This window comes from Durio zibethinus, chromosome 10 (genome assembly GCF_047325235.1).
Source record: "Durio zibethinus cultivar Kanyao isolate XHJ-2024 chromosome 10, ASM4732523v1, whole genome shotgun sequence".
NCBI classification, from domain to species: domain Eukaryota; kingdom Viridiplantae; phylum Streptophyta; class Magnoliopsida; order Malvales; family Malvaceae; genus Durio; species Durio zibethinus.
The window spans coordinates 4,975,706-4,995,630 of NC_143171.1; the positions used below are offsets into that span (position 1 = coordinate 4,975,706).

Below are 19,925 nucleotides of genomic sequence, written 5' to 3' on the forward strand. Positions count from 1 at the left end.
TAAAAACTAAAATCAATAAATTAAAAAATCTCATCATATAAATCAAATGTATAAAATTTAATAAATTTTAATAAATTTTGATATATTTATTAAATAGACATTTAAAGTAAAATATATTGATAAAAATTTTACCATTAAATAAGTATCGATTAAATTTGAATTATAAACAATACTTTTAATATATTTTTTATATATTATTGATTTTCACATTAAACTTCATCAATATTAAACTTTGTATTTACTTATATTTAATAAAACTTCTTATATAGATCATAAATTAAACATTATTGCCCACGGGCTTGCCAGCGATTTCGCTGATAAATTTATCAATGTTCTGATTCGAAGAGCCAGCATCTTCCAATGCTTTCTTTGCAGCCTCTTTCAACTCCAATGCCCTTTTCTTCATCTCCTCCGCTCTTGGTCCATCAATGACCTCCATAATGCACCTTTCAACTTCTTCTACGCTTAGTGTCTCATCTTCACAATTTCTCATCCTCACCCCAATCTTGAAAACATCAACCAAGAGCTTGGCATTCGTTGGTTGATCCGTCCACTCTGGATAGGCAACAACAGGCACGCCAGCCACCACAGTTTCTAGGGCCGAGTTCCAGCCACAATGTGTCACAAAACAAGCCACTGCTTGGTTCATTAACACTTTCTCTTGAGGGCACCATGAAACAACAAGACCTTTCTCCTTGGTCTCTTCAAAGAATCCGTCTGGGAATTCGTCTTTTCTCGCCTCTGATGCTTTAACAACCCAAAGAAATGGTCTGTTGATATTCTTCAATGCTGTGGCAATGCTTTGAATTTGCTGCTCTGATGTCACAATGATGCTGCCAAGAGAAATATAAATGACTGAGGAAGTCGGCTGCTTGTTAAGCCACTCAATACAAGAATCTGCGGCACTCCACATATCAACACTTCCTTCAACTGTTTCTTCCTTTCCTAGAAGAAAAGGTGACACCAATGGACCAATGGGATAAATCGGTTTAACTGACGCCAATGAGTTCACAATCTCCTCTTCAAGCTCATGAACAGAGTTTCCTAAAACCCATTGTATCTTATCCAAAACTGAAACGAATTCTGCAACCCATAGCCGAAAGTGAGCAGGACTAAAAGGAAGCATAAAAGTTGGAAGATCTTCCACCTTAATCATTGGTATTCCAGGTAGCTCTACATTCCCATTGGGGTTTTCCAAGTTGCTAAACAAGCCTGGACGCTTAATAAAATGATAATAAATGGAGAAAACAGTTGAAGATTGGATCCAAAGTATGCAACAAGGAATCCCATGTTCAGCAGCAACACCTGGTACCCATGGGATAAAGGGGCTGGTGATAAGGCATGAGAATTCAATTCCCTTAGCTTTGAGATCCGCAATGATATTTGACAGATTCCTGGGTCCGTTTGCCTTCAGTGAAGCAATGAAAGTGCCAGTATCCTTGTCACGATCGAAGTCATGGCTGAGACCATCAGGGAAGAACTCTAGATTGAGTCGACCAGGGCTATTTGAGGTGAACTTGGTGGAGATCTTGGAGTCTAGCATGTGCTTACGGGCGACATCATTGGTGGCAAGGGTGACATCAACGCCCTTTGACACGAGCACTTTGGCGAGCTTGAGCATGGGATTCATGTGACCTTGCAAGGCTAAGGTCACCATTATCACCTGTACTCCCTCAGTCTCCATTGTTTTGCAAGGATTTAGGCCAAACACTGTTTGATTAAGGGGTGTGATTATTCTTTGATTATTGACCCCTAATTTATATTCCATGCATATTTTAGCAAGTTCTAAATTTTAGAAAACCACATCTTGCTTTTATGGCAGGCAACTTGAATTCAGATTTATACAATCTTTTATGGTAACAAATCCATGTATGTATTTGAAAAATCTCTGATAGATTATTAGCAAATGGTATTATGCCATTTAAGCCAAAAACAAAATCAATGTCTTACTTTATTGGTGGGAGAGATTTAAGTGACAAATTAAATTATAGTTTGATTAATTATGTGTTGATTTCATAAAATAAAATTAATTATGTGTTGATAAAAAATTTTATTTATGAGAACACAATTAATTTTTTGTATATATTTCTATAAGAAAATTATTTTTATAAATAATTTATAACTAATTTAATTATCACTCGTTTTTTTTTTTTTTTTTGGTTATATGTGACCTTAAGCTATATAGTAAGATATATATATATATATATATATATATTTATATATACTCTTTTATTTTATTTCATAAATCTCATCTCTCGTATTTAAAAATTCATACTTGAAACCTTCAAATTGAAGTCGCAAGCCTTAGAAGTGTTCTTTTACATATATTTTATAGTATATCAAGATTTTTTTTTTAATTTAAGAAAAAATTGAATCTTGATAACTAAAATTAAAAGTTTCCACAATTGTTATCATTCTTAATTGCTTATAATTAGTATATGGAGGAAAAATGGAAAAAAAAAATCTTATCTAATCTAAGCTTATATAACTGGTAAGATAAACAAGTGTAAAAAGAAGCAGCATACCAAGTACAGGCAAGATTAAATAAACACGACTCAACCTAGCTAGCAATTGTTATTCTTCTTAATTTAAGGGGATTGAGGCATACAATTTGAATCTCCTCCCCCAATTAACTACCTTTATATATAGGTACCAAACAAAAAGTAAGATTAAGTAATAAGAAGCTTTTTAATCAATTAAAGAAATTTTATGCATGAAAGAAATGATAATAAATTAAAGTAAAAATTGGAAAAAATTTTAATATAAAAAAATTTCTAGCTTTGCTGCTCCATGTTCTTTGAGTTATCTTAACAAACTAACCTTTTAGACTTACCAAAAAAAATCTTTTAGTGTATCTTTTGGAAACATATATTATTGATCATTGTGGAAATTTTGAATAATCAATTGGTTGAATTAATTAATTTTAGGCATCAAAATTCAAAAGGGAGGGTTTATGGAATAAATTAATATACCATGTGACTGAAACATAAAAACCAAAGAGGCATAAGAAGAGAACATGTAAATTAATTATAGTAAATCTTTCAAAAAAATTTTAATTATAGTAAATCATTTTTAAAGTACTTAATCTAATTTAAAAAATCAGAATGTTAATCAAAAAGGAAAGTTCTTTAGTTAGTAATCTATAATCTTTGACATTTACATATCAATATTTGTATATTTAATGGCCATAGACATAAATTTTAAATTGCATACTATACTATCAAGATTTTTGCAACTTATAATGTAATGAAATTAAATAATAAGTAATAATTTATCAAATTAATAACAATTAGCAATGAGTTTAATAATCTTTAATGCGTGTGTTTCATTTTAATTTGTTGAAGTTAAGAAAAAAAAGAGCAATATGGTTTTCAGAAAAAAAAATTTGCATTAATTTCAATCATGGAACCTAGATCTGACTGACTGACCAGTCAAACCTTTATTTTCCCGGGAAATCTCGTCACACCTGTAATTAACTCCTGAAGGCCTTGGAAATTCAAATGTTTTTTTTTTTCTTTTGCATGGTCTTTGGTCCACCCCAATGGACGCTGCCAATGGAAAAAACTACTTTCGCTGCGATTGAGCCAGTCAGGCCGTCAGGCGGCCATGGAAAATGTAAGAATCAACACTTCTAGCTTTCATTTACCTGATTTTTCTCTGACTTCCACTTCCAGCTTAGACTCGCAATCTCCATATCCTAATTTTTGTTTGCTTTTCTTTTCTTTTCTTTAGTCCCAGAAACTTCCCTAGTTGTTTCCTTGGCACGAACAAATTTAAACACGTTTTCTTTTTAAGCATGGATTGAAGAATTTCTCAAGCAATTACCCCAGTCAAAAAAAAAAAACCCATAGTACTACTGATTTCCTCACCAATAATGCTATAAATGGAGCATCAGATTCTCATTGTCCACACCAAATAATCACATAAACGTGCTTTGCTTTGCTTTAAAAACCTACTGCAGCATTCCTTTGCTTCAACATTTATCTAATTCAAGAAGAAGAAAATAGCCTACAGAAAATCTTTCTTTTTCTCACTTCCTGATATGATGACTACTGTCAAATCTTTTTTAAGCTTTTCTTCTTTTCTTTTACTATTGAGTTCCATTCTTGTTGTGGCTGAAGCTCGTGATCCCTTCAGTATCCTGATGTCCCAAAACTTTGTTGGTGGAAGGGTTCCTGATTTCTTTGATATTGGCTTATACGTTGGAACAATCAAAGAGTCAGGTCCAAGTCCTGGTGAGGGACACAAGTTCATTGATAGTCAAACACTCGGAGGCATTAAGAACTCCGGCCCAGGCCCAGGTGAGGGACATAAGTTAATAGACAGCTTGACTATTGGAGGTATAAAGGACTCAGGCCCGAGCCATGGTGGTGAGGGACACAAGTTCACTGATAGTCAAACCCTCGGAGGCATTAATAACTCTGGTTCAAGCCCTGTTGAGGGACAAAAGTTAACTGACAGCTTGACTCTTGGAGTTATAAAGAACTCCGGCCCGAGTCCTGATGTAGGAAACAAGTTTACCGACAGTTTCACTATAGGTGGCGTTAAGGATTCCGGTCCAAATCCTGCTGTGGGAAATAAGTTAAGCAATAGCCTCACTTTAGGAGGCATTAAAGATTCTGGTCCGAGCCCTGGTGTAGGAAATAAGCTAACTAACAACTTTGCATTTGGAAGCATTAAGGATTCGGGTCCAAGCCCCGGTGTGGGAAACAAGTTAACTGATGGCCAAACCCTTGGAGGAATCAAGGACTCAGGCCCGAGCCCCGGTGTAGGAAACAAGTTTACCAACAGCTTCACTTTAGGTGGCATTAAGGACTCCGGTCCAAGTCCTGGTGTGGGAAATAAGTTAAGTGATAGCCTCACTCTAGGAGGTATTAAAGACGCTGGTCCGAGCCCAGGTGTAGGAAACAAACTAACGGATAGCTTTAACCTTGGAAGCACTAAGGATTCTGGTCCAAGGCCTGGTGTGGGAAACAAGTTAACTGATGGCCAAACCCTCGGAGGCATCAAGGACTCAGGCCTGAGCCTAGGTGTAGGAAACAAGTTTACCGACAGCTTCACTCTAGGTGGCATTATGGACTCCGGTCCAAGTCCTGGTGTGGGAAATAAGTTAAGTGATAGCTTCACTCTAGGAGGAAATAAAGACGCTGGTCCAAGCCCTGGTGTAGGAAACAAGCTCACTGATAGCTTGAATATTGGAGGCATCAAGGATTGTGGTCCTAGCCCTGGTGTAGGAAACAAACTAATTGACAACTTTGCATTTGGCAGCATTAAGGATTCTGGTCCAAGCCCCGGTGTGGGAAATAAGTTAACTGACGGGCAAACCCTTGGAGGCATTAAGGATTCCGGCCCAAGCCCCGGTGTGGGAAACAAGTTAACTGATGGCCAAACCCTTGGAGGCATCAAGGACTCCGGTCCAAGCCCTGGAGCAGGACACTAGTTCATTGACAGGTAAACATACTAGAGGTAACGTAGATTCTGGCTGGAGTCTTGGTAAGAGAAACAAGTAGACCTTTAGCCAAAACTAGTGATATCCCCACTTTGTTTTGGCAACAGAAAGATTTGTTTTAAGTTACACATTCATTCTTTTAGTTCATTAGTATTCATTTCGTTGTTTAAAGTCAAATACCAATTCCTTGTTTATTCAAGAACTGTCACAGCTATTTCAGCTCTTTCATTGATACATGTTCAAAGATAATGTATCCATAATTTTCAGCGGTTGCAATAAGATATTCTTTATTAATCTGATTCTCATTTCTATGAAATATATGTATAATTAATCACTGAAGCTGTCAAGCAATCAAATCTTTTATATTCTTCACCTGTGATCAATTAATTAATAAATATTTACGATTTCATGCGTGAAGCAAATTTTACTGGCCAAGAAGTTCCCTCCAATACCCCAAGCAACGTACAAAATGGCGGTAGTTAATCTATTATCTTTCAAATTATGATTAAGTTCAAAATTGAGATCCTGAACTTTGAAACCTGTTTCATTACCATAGCATTTTTACATATTCCTAACTCTGAAACCTATTTCAAACCCTTTGTCATGATCATAAAAACACATCAGAAAAATACTCATTTTTTGGAGTTTGTGTTTGATACACAAATAGAGACAGTAGCACACACTCATAGAATAAGGCTAGACAATTTTGTTTTATAGTTTTATGCAATTATTTATGCTGGCTATAAGTGGCTTCATGTAGTAAATTTAGATATATATGAGTATAATAAAAGTACTTATTACAATGAAACATAAATACATCCAGGCAAATTGATGCATTTAGATCTGTTCATGTTCCAAAAAGACATGCTTCATATGGTTGCCCACTTGCCCTTAGTCCAAAGGTAACTTAAATGAAGCTATTAGTCTTTGATCTCTTCAACTTTGGAAAGCAACAGCCAAACTAGCGAAGGCTGCTTGTTGATTTTCAACTTCCTTCATTTGCTATATACGAAGAATAGAAAATACATATGCATATGGACAATTGACAAAAGGCTACTCAAGTCCACATTAAATAGGCCTTTTCTTTCTTTTTTTTTTTTTTTTTCAAACTTCAAATTTTGTTAACTATGATAATTGAGAAAAGGACAATTGTCAAAGTAGACATCAATTCAATTTGTTGTTCAACATCGTATTCAAATGATCACAAAAAATTTTACGGTTCATAAAATGAAAAAGATGAAATTGGTAAAATATTTTATTAAAAATAAGTAAATGAAAATTAAAATAAAAAATCAAAATCAATAAATTGAAATATTTCATATAAATTAAGCATGCAAGATTTGAAAAAAATTTAATAAATTGTGATATATTTATCAAATAGATATTTTTATTATTGAATAAATATTGATCAAATTTAAATTATAAACAATATTTTTAATAATTTGTTTACATACTATTTATATTTATATTAAATTCTATCAATCTATCAATTTAAATTTTTTATTAAAATTTTTATTTACTCATTCTAATAAAAAATTTTCATAAACTTTTTCACCAATAAAATTTCATATAAGTTTTGTCTCCATAATATTTAATTTATTTACAAGTTATCTTATGTGTTTATTCAAACAAAATATTATAATAAAGTTCATAGGTCATTACTTATTGTATTATCATATAAAATATTAAATAACAATTAATATATAAGCAAATTTTGTATTGAATTATCACATATTAATCTCTAAACAATACAATAACTTAATTCTTTTAGGTAAAAAAATGAAGATTGGTTGTTGAAATATGAAAAAGATAAACATCACAAAATATTGGAATTTCAAACAGGTTTTTTGAAATTTTACATTTAATTATTGAAATTAGTAAAAAAAATTATTTATTATAATTGAAAACACTTACCTCATTAGTAGCTTCCTACAAAATATCTTAAAAGGGAGATTATTTCATTTAGTCTTCAAAATTTTAGCTAAGTAGCGGTTTTTAATCCTAAAATATAAGGTTAAGATTTATAAGAGTTATATTAAGGCAATTAACCTTTATATAGTTAAAAAATTAAATTATGTGGAAAGAGTGTTTTAGATTAACCGTAAAACATTTTTTCATATTAAAAAAAAAATGTAAAACGCAGAGCTGGAGTCAGGAACAGATCAGCTCTTTCCCCCCCTTTCTGTCAGCAAAGAATCAGAAAAATAAATCAGAAAGCAAAATAAAAATGGGAAGCTCGCTGAAGGGGGAGGCAACAGCGGACGCCGATGCGTCGAGCGGAGACACACCTCCCTCCAATTGCAACCTCTTCTCTGAGGGCGAACGTGTCCTTGCCTATCACGGCCCTCGTCTCTACGAAGCCAAGGTATAGTATCTCTCTCTCTTCTTTTTTCTCCTTCCACATTTTACCTAATTTCTTTTCCTTTTCAGTTTGGCTCATTGTTTTGACTCGTCGCTGCTTTAAACTGATTTTTTTATTTTGGCCAACGCTTTAAACTGAATTAACCCCTCTGTTTTCAAATTTGTCACTGCTTATTTATTCGCTTGGAATTCTTTGATTTTTTTTTTTTTGAAATATGATATTTATGCTCGTTTTTGGTTGCTGATGTAAGTGATCCAACACCGAGGTTAATTGAATGGTTTCTTTAGGTCACTGTATTCCATAATTTAGAGCATTTGAGGGTTGATTGGTGAAATTGGGGTTTATGAAGATGATGAATTTTGATTTTACATTTCAGGTTCAAAGAGCGGAGCTGCGGAAGAAAGAATGGAAATACTTTGTTCATTACCTTGTAAGTCTAATTGCCTTAACTTTACCATAATATATATAATTCTATATAATGCTTAATCTAGTTTTCGCGTAGATTATGTTGGATAAGCTGAGAATTACTCGTTTATGGTATTAAGAGATCTCTTTTGCTGTTTTGCAGGGTTGGAATAAAAAGTATGTCTTCTATAACATGTTCTCCACTGAATCAAAGTTACCATCTTATTTTTGCTTTTCCATTGATTTATTATTTGAATTTTTCTGATTGTTGATCTGCATCTTAAATTTTAAACTTTAACTGTCCGTGTAAAATTTACTTAAAATTACTCCTCTGAACACTTGTTCCTTTAAGGACTAGAAGTCTAGAACATGCCTTTCTATAATGATCCTTATATAGATTTTAAGCAGCATTATGCTTTCAAGTCAAGGTAGGGATTCATCAAATAAAATTTTGTGATTGTGTCAGGTCTTAAACTATTATATTTAATCTCTTATTAGTGTCATTTTCCCTTATTATAAAAAAAGGATAGTAAAGTTCCAAGAAGTTACGCACGACGGCAAGTTCAAAATCAAGACAAATAAGAGCTTATTTTATTTAAACTTTGCATAATTTTTTGTTCTTACCTTTTTTTTTTTTTTGTGGGGAATAATTCATTTATGTTTTTATAGAATCCTAAAAGGTAAGCCAGATTACTAGTAAATGTTTGCTTTCATTGATTTATATATCCTCTTTCCGGAAAGGGAAACAGAAATCATTACTATGGCTTGGACATCTTGCCAACATTTGGGACGAATGGGTAGGTGATGATCGGCTGATGATACATACTGAAGAGAATGTCATGAAGCAGCAAGCCGTTGACAAAAAACAGGGTGTTGACAAAAGTTCAAAGTCTGGGTGTTCAAGTCAGACCAAGCCAAAAAGCTCTGCTGGTTATTTTAACTCTTTCTACCTATTCACTTGTTTATTAATATACTAAATACTTTTGGTTATTTATCATGTGCATGTATTTGGATGTTTATAAGAATGGTTGCCCGTTAAGGAATCCTTTTTTTGTATTTTGGGTTAAGTGGAAGCATTCCCCATGCATAAGTCTATGAATGCCATTATTTCATCTAGATTCTACTTCTGTTCCTCAATAGACGAGGGCATAAGGTCTTCCAAGTTTTCCACTGCCTTATTTTTAGTAAGTGCCAAGTTTTGATCTATTTTATTGTTTTCGTTATTGTGTCTTCATTCCCTAATTGATCCCATCTAACTTTCTTCTGCTTTTATTTATTTATTTATATTTTTATAGATGCAAAAGTGGATAAAGAGGACCTGAAGAACACTGGTAAACTTATATTACATTTATTTTCTTTTTGTATTCTCTTGTCTTTATAATTGATTTTCTTTCATTTGTGAGTGTCTATTCTTTATCATCAGTCTATTTCTATCCTGTCCTAAGGGGGTCTTATCAATTACTTTTCATGATTTTGATATTCTTGTATGATTTTTAGTTCTTGTATTAGGTTTGGCTTTAGTTTTCAGTTAATGTAGTTGAGTGGAGGTTGTATTGAACTTTCAGCAAATGCTAGTGGAGTTACATTTGGCCTTTAGTTCTATGGCGTCTGAAGTTAAGAGTGTGGGAAAACACTTATTTACAGCTGGTTGTAATATTGTAATCTGTTTATTTATATTTGTATCTCTAGAATTAAGTATTTGTATCCCTAAAATTAGGATAGACAATCCCTCAATTATAGGATTAGTTTTTTAGGAAGATTTAGTTTCCTAGTTTAACCCCTAGTTAGTTGTATATAAACCTAAGATTCTTGTATAATTCTCAATAAGCAGTTTTTCAACATACATTCAATTTTCACACTGATTTATTTCTTAGTTTTTTCACATGATATCAGAGCTTTAGACTCTTTTTAGGAAGCAAAATTTTCAGCTTTCATTGCCGAATCCTGTTTAGGCCTTCATTGCCGAACCCTTTCAAAGAAAGATATCACTACCACCCAATTTGAGAAAATGTTAACTGGAAAAATCACTGGAATACTACAGATGTCTCAGAAACAAGGAGAGTTCGGCAGGAAAGAGATTGAAAAGCTGATAAACTTATTGAAAATCCTTGAAAAGCCTACTGTGGTATGTTCTTTGGGTAAGGTTTCTAGTTCAGGTAAAGCTTTCGATTCTCATGGATTAAATGTCTCGGCTAAGCCTATTACGAGTTATTGGGTCATTGACTCAGGAGCCACAGCCCACATGACACATTCCTTACAAAAGTTTAGTACCTAGTAATCAGAAAATTGTTGTTGCAGATGGTTCACTTACCACAGTGGCAGGATTAAGAGATGTTCAAGTTAATCTCTCGTTTGTTCTAAAAAATGTTCTTCATGTTCCTGGATTGTCTACTAATCTGATATCTATACAAAAACTTATCAGAAATATGAATTGCAAAGTAACTTTTTATCCCTCTTATTGTGAATTTCAGGACCAGAGTTCGGGGAAGATGATTGGACTTGCTAAGGAGAAGGATGGATTATACTATTTTGAGACATCAGATAGCACAAGTAGTATCAAGAATAGTTTACCTTTGTCATTTTTTTTTTTGAAAAATCTTCCAATAAAGACAAAATCTGGCTTTATCATTTTCGCCTTGGACATCCTTCTTTTGGAACCTTGAGAAACATGTTTCCTTCCTTGTTCAAAGGATTAAATGTGGAAGATTTTCATTGTGATGTTTGCGAAATTGCAAAGCATAGACGTGTATCTTTTTCAATCAGTAACAAAAGAAATTCTACTCTTTTTTACTTGATTCATAATGACATTTGGGGTCCCTCTACAATTCCTAATATTTCTAGTGCGAGATGGTTTGTTTCATTCATAGATGATTGTATTAGGGTCTCTTGGGTTTTTTTACTTAAATCCAAATCAAATGTGAATAGTATATTTTTAAGTTTCCAAAACATGATCCAAAATCAATTTGGAGTGAGAATCAAGAGATTTAGGTCTGATAATGCAAGAGACTATTTCAATAAGAGTCTATCTACCTATTTTCAAAAATAGGGGATTATCCATGAGTCATCTTGTGTTAATACTCCACAGCAGAATGGAGTGACAGAGAGAAAAAACAGTCATTTTTTAGCCTCAACTCGAGCCTTTCTTTTTCAAGCAAATGTACCTAAATTTTACTGGAGGGAAGCTGTTCTCACTACCACACATATTATAAATAGGTTACCTTCAAGGGTTTTAGGATTTAAAACTCCTATGGAACTACTCTCACAATTTTGTTCCAACCTCAATACCACAAACAATCTCACACCTAGGATGTTTGGTTGTAAATCATTTGTTTATGTTCACAGTCATAACAGGGGAAAGTTAGATTCAAGAGCGATTAAGTGTATTTTTGTGGGGTATTCTTCAACTCAAAAAGGATATAAGTGCTATCATCCTTCTACCAAAAAATTTTATGTGTCTGCAAATATCACTTTTGAAGAAAATAAACCATTTTTTACTCAACCTTATCTTTAGGGGGAGATTTCATTCATGGAAGATAAGGATAAAGACTTCTTTTTGCTTGATTTGCCCCCTTCTTTCACATTTACATCCATTAATTCTTTTGAGTCTGAAAACTGTTTCTGCTGAGCCTAAGTCAAACACTGAATTTGAGTTTGAACCCATTCCAAATACGGAAGATGTGACAAAGGATAATATTGTTCTTGATTCTATGAAAGAATTACAGGTGTACTCAAGAAAGAAAGTTTCAGATCCTGAATTAGTGCCAGTCCAAGAACCTGATCCTAACTCTGAAAATGAGGTAACTACAGTTTTTGACTCTGTTTCTCAAAATGAGCATGAATCTCTTAAAACTATAACTAGTGATTATGATCTGCCTATTGTCATTAGGAAAGGAACCAGAGAATGTACCAAGCATTCACTATACCCAATCTCTAATTTTGTGTCATTTGAAAAATTCTCACCATCCCACAAAAATTTTCTTGTGAGCCTAAACATTATTTCTGTTCCAACTACATTATCCGAGGTATTATCCAGTGAGAAATGGAGGCAAGCCATGAAAATAGAAATGGAGGCCTTAGAGAAAAATCAGACATGGGAACTGGTAGAGTTGCCTAAAGGAAAAAATTCAGTGGGGTGTAAATGGGTTTTCACTGTAAAATGCAAGACAGATGGTACTGTTGAAAGGTATAAAGCCAAGTTAGTGGTTAAGGGCTACACTCAAACCTATGGAGTGGATTACTAGGAAACCTTTGCTCCAGTTGCCAAGATGAATACAGTTAGGATTTTGTTATCATTGGCTGCAAATTACAATTGGCAACTTCAACAATTTGATGTAAAGAATGCTTTTCTACATGGTGATTTGGAAGAAGAAATATATATGAAGGTTCCACTAGAATTTGGAGGTCATCTAGAAGCAAACAAAGTATGCAGGTTGAAAAAAGCTTTATATGGCCTTAAACAGTGTCCTAGAGCTTGGTTCGGGAGATTTGTCAAAGTGATGCTAGCAATGGGATATAAACAGAGTCAAGGAGATCACACATTGTTTATCAAGCACTCTGATTCAGGGAGAGTCACAGTTCTATTAGTGTATATTGATGATATAATTGTAATTGGAGATGATGAAAAAGAGAAAGAATCTCTAAAACAGTGTTTGGCTAGAGAATTTAAGATAAAAGAGCTAGGGAGATTGAAGTACTTCCTAGGAATTGAAATAGCTCACTCACGGCATGATATTTTCATCTCACAACAGAAATATGTGATGGATCTTCTGAAGGAAACTGGGAAGCTTACATGTAAACCTGCAAATACCCCTATAGATCCTAATCATAAAATTGGAGAAGCTAATGAAGATGCTGCTGTAAATAGAAAGATGTACCAAAGATTAGTTTGAAAACTCATTTATCTGTCACATACTAGACCTGATATAGCATATGTTATGAGTGTGGTAAGTCAATTTATGCATAGTTTTAAAGAAGTACACCTACAGGCTGTCTACCGTATATTGCACTATTTGAAGGCCAATCCTGGGAGAGGTATCTTATTCAAAAGAAATTCAGGGTTAGTTCTAGAAGCATATACAAATGCGGATTATGCAGGTTCAGTAACTGATAGAAGATCCACCTCAGGCTACTGCACTTTCTTAGGTGGTAATCTTGTGACTTGGAGGAGTAAAAAACAGAATGTGGTGGCAAGATCAAGTGCTGAAGCAGAGTTTAGAGCAATGGCTCAAGGAATTTGTGAACTACTATGGTTAAAGATTATCCTAGAGGACTTGAAGATCAAGTGGGATGGACCAATGAGACTCTACTATGATAACAAGTCTGCAATAAGTATTGCACACAATCTTGTGCAACATGATAGAACAAAACACATTGAAGTAGACCGGCATTTCATAAAGGAGAAACTAGACAGTGGGTTGATTTGTACACCTTATGTATCAACCAAGGGTCAACTTACAGATGTGTTAACTAAAGGTCTTAGTAGTGCAACGTTTCAAGAAATTATTTCCAAGCTGGGAATGGAAAACACCTATTCACCAGCTTGAGGGGGAGTGTGGGAAAACACTTATTTACAGCTGATTGTAATCTTGTAATCTGTATATTTATATTTGTATCTCTAGAATTAAGTATTTGTATCCCTAAAATTAGGATAGACAATCCCTCAATTATAGGATTAGCTTTTTAGGAAGATTTAGTTTCCTAGTTTAACCCCTAGTTAGTTGTATATAAACCTAAGATTCTTGTATAATTCTTAATAAGCAGTTTTTCAACATACATTCAGTTTTCACACTAATTTATTTCTTAGTTTTTCCATAAAGAGTTATATTGGCATTCTATGGGGATTGATGGATGTGGTTTTAAGTAGCATTTGTTTATTGATATTTCCTTGTTAACATATTAGAATGATTTTAAATTGCCAAAGTTCTCCTATAGGAGAAAAAAGGAAAAGAATCCTCATAGGCTGTTACTGTTGTGGTAACGGCCTCATTCACTATATTTGTTATTTTGCATTCATATGCCATACATAAATGGAGTCATCTATTGATTCCTATTGGTCTGCTTCAGCATTCGCTTAATTCCATTATTTTGCCTATTGTCAACCTTTTCTTAAGTAATATTGTGACTGCTTGCAAAGACATTAACCTTTTCTTTTGGTGGTTAATTTTTTATACTTATTCCAGTGGCAAAAAGGAAGAAGAGAAAGAGTGACTCTGGTGTCCAGGTCTGGTTTGTATATGATTAATTACAGCTGTTGAGAAATTATTTGTTCTTTTATTTTTCTTATTTCTAGTCTAAATCCATTGGTTCTTACCCTCTCTTTTTGTTTTTCAACATGTGTGTTAATAATTTTTAGAAGGACAATTCATCCGTGGAAAATCTTGTCAAGATCCAAATCCCAATAACCCTAAAGAAGCAGTTTGTTGATTATTGGGAACTTGTTACTCAGCAGGATAAGGTGCATGAACTGCTGGAATAACTTTTTCTTTTATTATACTACTTTTTTGCTTGATCATCTAACTTGAATAAGAGTAAGTATAGAAGTTATAATTGCCTTGATAATAATTCTGTTATTTATCAGTTATTGCAATGAGGTTTTTGTAGCCTTTACATGAAACTTCTGAAACCTTGATCTTTTGTACAGCTTAAAACTCATGTAATTCGCTCATTTTGATTATATTGTCTCATGTTTTTTATTGAATATAGTTGGGGCACCATTTAACGAAACTTATGTTATGGCTGTTACAGTAATAAACTGATTTGGTGGCAATAATCCATCTTTTCTGCAGCTTTTTAAACTTCCTCGATCACCAAATGTTGATGATATTTTGACAAAGTACCTTGAATACAGGTCCAAGAAGGATGTTACGTAAGTTTACTTTTAAATCCATTCACCCGTCTGCAAAATTATGATAAATTATGCTATAACTTGTTTTTGAATAATTAATTTCCAACTTTGACAATAATTAATTTGTTCCTAGATATCTCTGTTGTTGCTTTCTATCCATCTAAATTTGTTGCCCTCTATGTACCATTTACACTGACATCCCTTGGTATTAATTGTATATATTTACTCGTAAAACATCTATTAAGAATGAAATTTTGGAGTAATAGTTTATAAGGTGTAATCTGAAACCAATAGATAAGAAAAACAAATGGTCTTAATAAATTATTCAAAAGAGAAGAATCATCTTTATATTAATTTAAAAGCAGAATTTTAGGGGCAATACTGTTCAAACTTGTAATTATAGTAGCTCAATGGTACTTATAAATCAGAAACTGTCCTTGGAATTTGTTTGCCTCTGAAATCCAAATCCCATGACATTTCTAAGATGCTCTCTTCAAATGACTAAGCTATGTAGAATTGGTGACATAGACTGTTTGTCTTGGGTACAGAATGACTGATTCAATTGGAGAAATCTTGAAAGGAATTCGCTGTTACTTCAACAAAGCTTTGAGTGTGATGCTTCTATACAAGGCAGAGCGCCAACAGTACCATGAAGTAGTCCTTGATGACGTCTCTCCATCAACTATATATGGTGCTGAGCTTTTACTACACCTCTTTGGTATGGCTGTCTGTCAGACACAGCATTTTTTAGTGCATTAATTTACTTTTGTCTTTGATACAGTGTTGAAGATTATGTTTTGCCTAATGTGTCACTTCAGGCGTTTGTTTTAGCTTTTTTTTTTTGATGCATTCAGCATTTTGTTGATCTCTAGTATCAAACCCTAAAATCCATGCTAAACCCATAGGTGACACAAGTGACAAATGAAATTGTTTATAGAATTAGGACACATCATTCTTAGTTACCTGGCATCGCAGTTATATCAATTTGTGGATACAATCATGTCCTGTGAGCCTGTTTCGGAGACATCACCTTGGGACATATATCAGCATGTTTGTGTCTTAATTTTAGTAGTCATCTATGATATTGACAGTACTATGCAAATCTTAGCAGTCTTGCAACATTAATAATGTGTTCCTGTCTTTGCAGTTAAGTTTCCTGAGCTATTGGCATATGTGAATATTGAAGAGGAAACATTAACCCGTTTGTAACAGAAGTTAATGGATTTTTTCAAGTATCAACTCTCTACTCATTGTTTTTGTGTTATACTATTTTGAGACCATTAAATCTTTTAAACTCTGATTTAAATTCAATGGAGAGATAAAAGTTTGCATCATTAACATCACCATAGCATTTTGTTAGAACATATAATTACAGTTGTTTCTTTTCTATTTTATGTCCTCTTGTAAATTATTGTGCCTCATCTGTCCAAATCATTTCTGCTTTTCAGGGCACGTTTGTTGTTTTCATCGAGTATAAAATACCTCTTCTTTTTTTCTTTTTGTGTTTATATATGCATGTTTTGTAATTACATATTTCTATAGTTTCTTTTCATTGGTTTGTATATGCCACACGCATGAATTGGCACACTTACATTGCCATGACCAAACCTCTGACTGAATTTTCTATTGGTTTAGTTCTTTCTAGGGTCTATTCAAATTTTCCATTAAATTCATTATATTTTAAATTTTAAAACAATTCTTAGATAATGCAGGTTTCTGCAAAAGAATCAGAGCATCTTTTTTCTCTCGGCATATGATGGATCTAGAAGTCCAGAAGGTAAGGGGAACTGGAAAGATGACTAGACAGCTATCGTGAACTTTTCTACTATCTCCATTTTCATAATTTTGATTACTAAAATTTTGAATTTAGTGGCAGAATTTGATGATTGCCTGGAATGCTGTCCTTAGCTTTGATATGGACAGCACAAAATTGTTGTTGTAACTGTAGAATTCGTTATTCTTTTACACCTTTTTTCCTTTGTACAACGACAGAGAGAAGTTGCAGTAGCCTCTTTTTTCTCTAACCTTTTGTTACTAATTGTCATAGGTGTGACAAGTTTCCAGTTTGATACGTTCATCTTTCGGTGTGATTAATATTCTAACATTCTGAAGCGCCCAGAAACTGCTTGATCTTAATTCCTGCAATTTAAGTCTTTACCTTCAAGGCCTACAGTGGTGTCTCTTTTTTTAACTCGCAGCAACTGAGCTACAAATACCATTCAGCTCATGGTATGAAAAAGCTCAAAAAGGACATGTCAGGCGGCAGGTACGGGTTCGAATCTTTTCATTTTTTTCTTCGATTGTTATAACATTCGAATTCCGTAAACAAAATACCAACTCAAACTCCTTATTAATTTAGCAAAAAAAGGCTCGATCTTTTGTAATATAACTCTTAACAATAGCTTTTTGCTTCCCAAAATCAATTGAATTTGGGTTTATTATTACTCCCACACTTGAAAAACAAAAAAATAATATATATATATGTATATTTATAAGAGTGATCAAAGAATTCAATGTCTAAAATGGAAAAGATTTTGCTCTAGCTCTCCCTAGTACACCAATTCTCTCCCTTTATCCTTTGAAGATGCTATGATTTCTTTCCAGCCATATCTCCCTTAGGACAAAGACAAACAGAATATCTCAACGAATACCCTTAAGGTATTTGCGAGTTTCTCCAATGGCGTTTCCATTGATCCAGTCCATCTCTCTCTGTTGGTAGAGAATCTCGTTTCCCCTCTCTTTGATACTCCTCCAGATATCTTTCACCCAGTATCAATCTCGCAGCAGATGTTCCAAGTCCTCTGGGTGTTGTCCACAGAAAACACATGCCTCAGGAACCTGTACACCTCTATGAGCCAAGAGTTTCCTCGTCGACAATATCCCATGCATGCATTCCCAAACAAAGAATTGAAGTTGGGGGACTTTAAGGTGCCATTTCCACTAGCAGTTCATATTACTAGGTTCACCTTCGATTCCCTTTGCCAGATCTTAAGCCGAACTTAGCGTTAAAATGCCACTCTTTGAGGCCGTCCAAATGATTTTATTCATTTGCTTGGGCACTGCGCTTTTTGAATCCATAATGTCATGAAGAAGGGTGAAGGAAATAGGTATATCCTGCTGACAATCTAAGGCCTCTAGACATTGCTTAACTTTGATCTGCTCTTCGTTTACATTGAGAGGGCCTTGGATGCGGGACCTGAGTTTTCCTCCGTCGACCCAATTGTCCAACAAGAAACTCTTCTCCTCCCCATTGTTTGTACACCATCCCAGTCCTTGCTCCACGATGGGTCCTGCCCATTTCATAGCTCTCCAGGTAGGTGACGTGCAAGAGCTAGGTTTGATACCATCTTCTGCAGGAAGGTGCTCTGCACTGAGAGTTGTAGCTCATAATGCATCTTTTTGGTTTATAAATCGCCACACCAGTTTGGCCAGCTGTGCCCGATTTTGAACCTTAGCCTCTTTTAACCCAAGACCAGCAGCATTTTTGTCTTTGGTTACAGCTCCCCAACAAAGGAGGTGGACCTTTTTTCTGCCTTAAGTTTCTCCCCACAAAAAGTTTCTATTAATACGGTCGAGCTCTCTCCAAACACTAGTAGGTAAAGCCCGACATTGCATATAGTAGCAGGGAATAGACTCCATCACAGACTTTAACAACGTCAATCTACTAGCCGGTGAGAGGAGCCCTGCCTTTCACCCCGTGAGCTTTGCACGAATTTTAACTACAATGAATAAGTAGTCATCTTTCTTAACACGACCTTTATGGAGTCGAAAGCCAAGGTATTTACCAAGATTGTCAGTCTCTTGAATGTCTAAAAGCCTGACCATTTTCGTTTTTTGTTCCTGGCTCAAGTTTGGAGAGAAAAGACTCTTTTAACTTTTGAAGATTCACCTTCTGTCCCGACTCCACACAGAAAGAAGTAAGAACCATTTTCATGGCTGAGGCTGTTTTTTTATTTGCCTTCCCAAAGAGGATAATATCATCAGCAAAGATGATGTGAGCAATGGCAGGTCCTTTCTTGGAGGTCTTGCAGGGCCACCACTGTTTTTTCTCACACTCTTCCATAATCCTAAGGCTTAGGAACTCCATACAGAGAATGAAAACATAAGGGGACAACGAATCCCCTTGTCTAATCCCTCTCGATGGATGGAATTCTTCCAGTTGCCTACCGTTCAATAAGATAGAGATAGAAGTAGAGATGCAGCTTATGATCAGGGAGATTATGGCTTGAGGGAAGTTAACAAAGGTGAGCACCTTTCGAACAAAGCTCCATTCGATCCTATCATATGCCTTCTCAAGGTCAAGTTTAACTGCCATATACCCCGTTTTCCCTTTCTTCCTCGTGAAAGTGTGGATCATTTCTTGGGTAATAATACAATTTTCGTACCCATTTCTGCCAGGGACAAAGCTCGCTTGAAACGGGGATATAAGCTTGTCCATCAGGGGTCTGACTCTTTGAGCCAAACTTTTTGACACAATCTTATAATTTATATTACACAGGCTGATGGGCCTGAATTGGTCAATACAGGAAGGGTTTGCACATTTGGGAATAAGGGAGATCAGAGCAGAGCAGAAAATATTCTTGACTGTATCACAAAATTTATCCTTAATCGTGCTCCAGCATCTTTGATAGAAGAAAGTATGAAGGTCATCAGGCCTAGGTGTCTTATAAGCTTTCATGGACTAAACGGCTTTATGGATTTCACTTCTGTAATGGGATTCACAAGGATTTCTTTATTCGTGTCAGAGAGCTGAGTAATTTGCATGGGGCCGTCACTATCCCACCGCTTACTAAGCACCTGTGATGAAGAATACAATTGTTGGAAATAGTTTTGAACAATCTGGCTCATATCTCTCGGGTCTTCCA

The 19,925-nt window shown here is 34.6% G+C and overlaps 2 protein-coding genes and 1 pseudogene across 3 annotated transcripts; 2 read left to right on the top strand and 1 right to left on the bottom strand.

Moving 5' to 3' along the window:
- Positions 1 to 277: 277 nt before the first annotated feature.
- On the bottom strand, positions 278 to 1,684 carry LOC111293055 (UDP-glycosyltransferase 84B2-like). Its single transcript, XM_022885766.2, has one exon. The coding sequence runs from the start codon at positions 1,682 to 1,684 to the stop codon at positions 278 to 280; it is 1,407 nt and encodes a 468-aa protein (XP_022741501.2).
- A 2,216-nt stretch (positions 1,685 to 3,900) lies between these two features.
- LOC149516371 (uncharacterized) lies at positions 3,901 to 5,743 on the top strand. The gene has a single exon (XM_089766529.1). It carries the CDS (start codon positions 4,043 to 4,045, stop codon positions 5,438 to 5,440), a length of 1,398 nt encoding a protein of 465 aa, XP_089622655.1. The 5' UTR covers positions 3,901 to 4,042; the 3' UTR covers positions 5,441 to 5,743.
- Positions 5,744 to 7,513: 1,770 nt separating this feature from the next.
- On the top strand, positions 7,514 to 16,863 carry LOC111292547 (protein MRG1-like; annotated as a pseudogene). The gene is made up of 11 exons (XR_016345635.1): positions 7,514 to 7,814; positions 8,188 to 8,241; positions 8,380 to 8,393; positions 8,958 to 9,146; positions 9,512 to 9,547; positions 14,396 to 14,436; positions 14,569 to 14,670; positions 15,002 to 15,081; positions 15,609 to 15,778; positions 16,208 to 16,292; positions 16,773 to 16,863. The product of XR_016345635.1 is annotated as a protein MRG1-like (transcript).
- Positions 16,864 to 19,925: the final 3,062 nt, after the last annotated feature.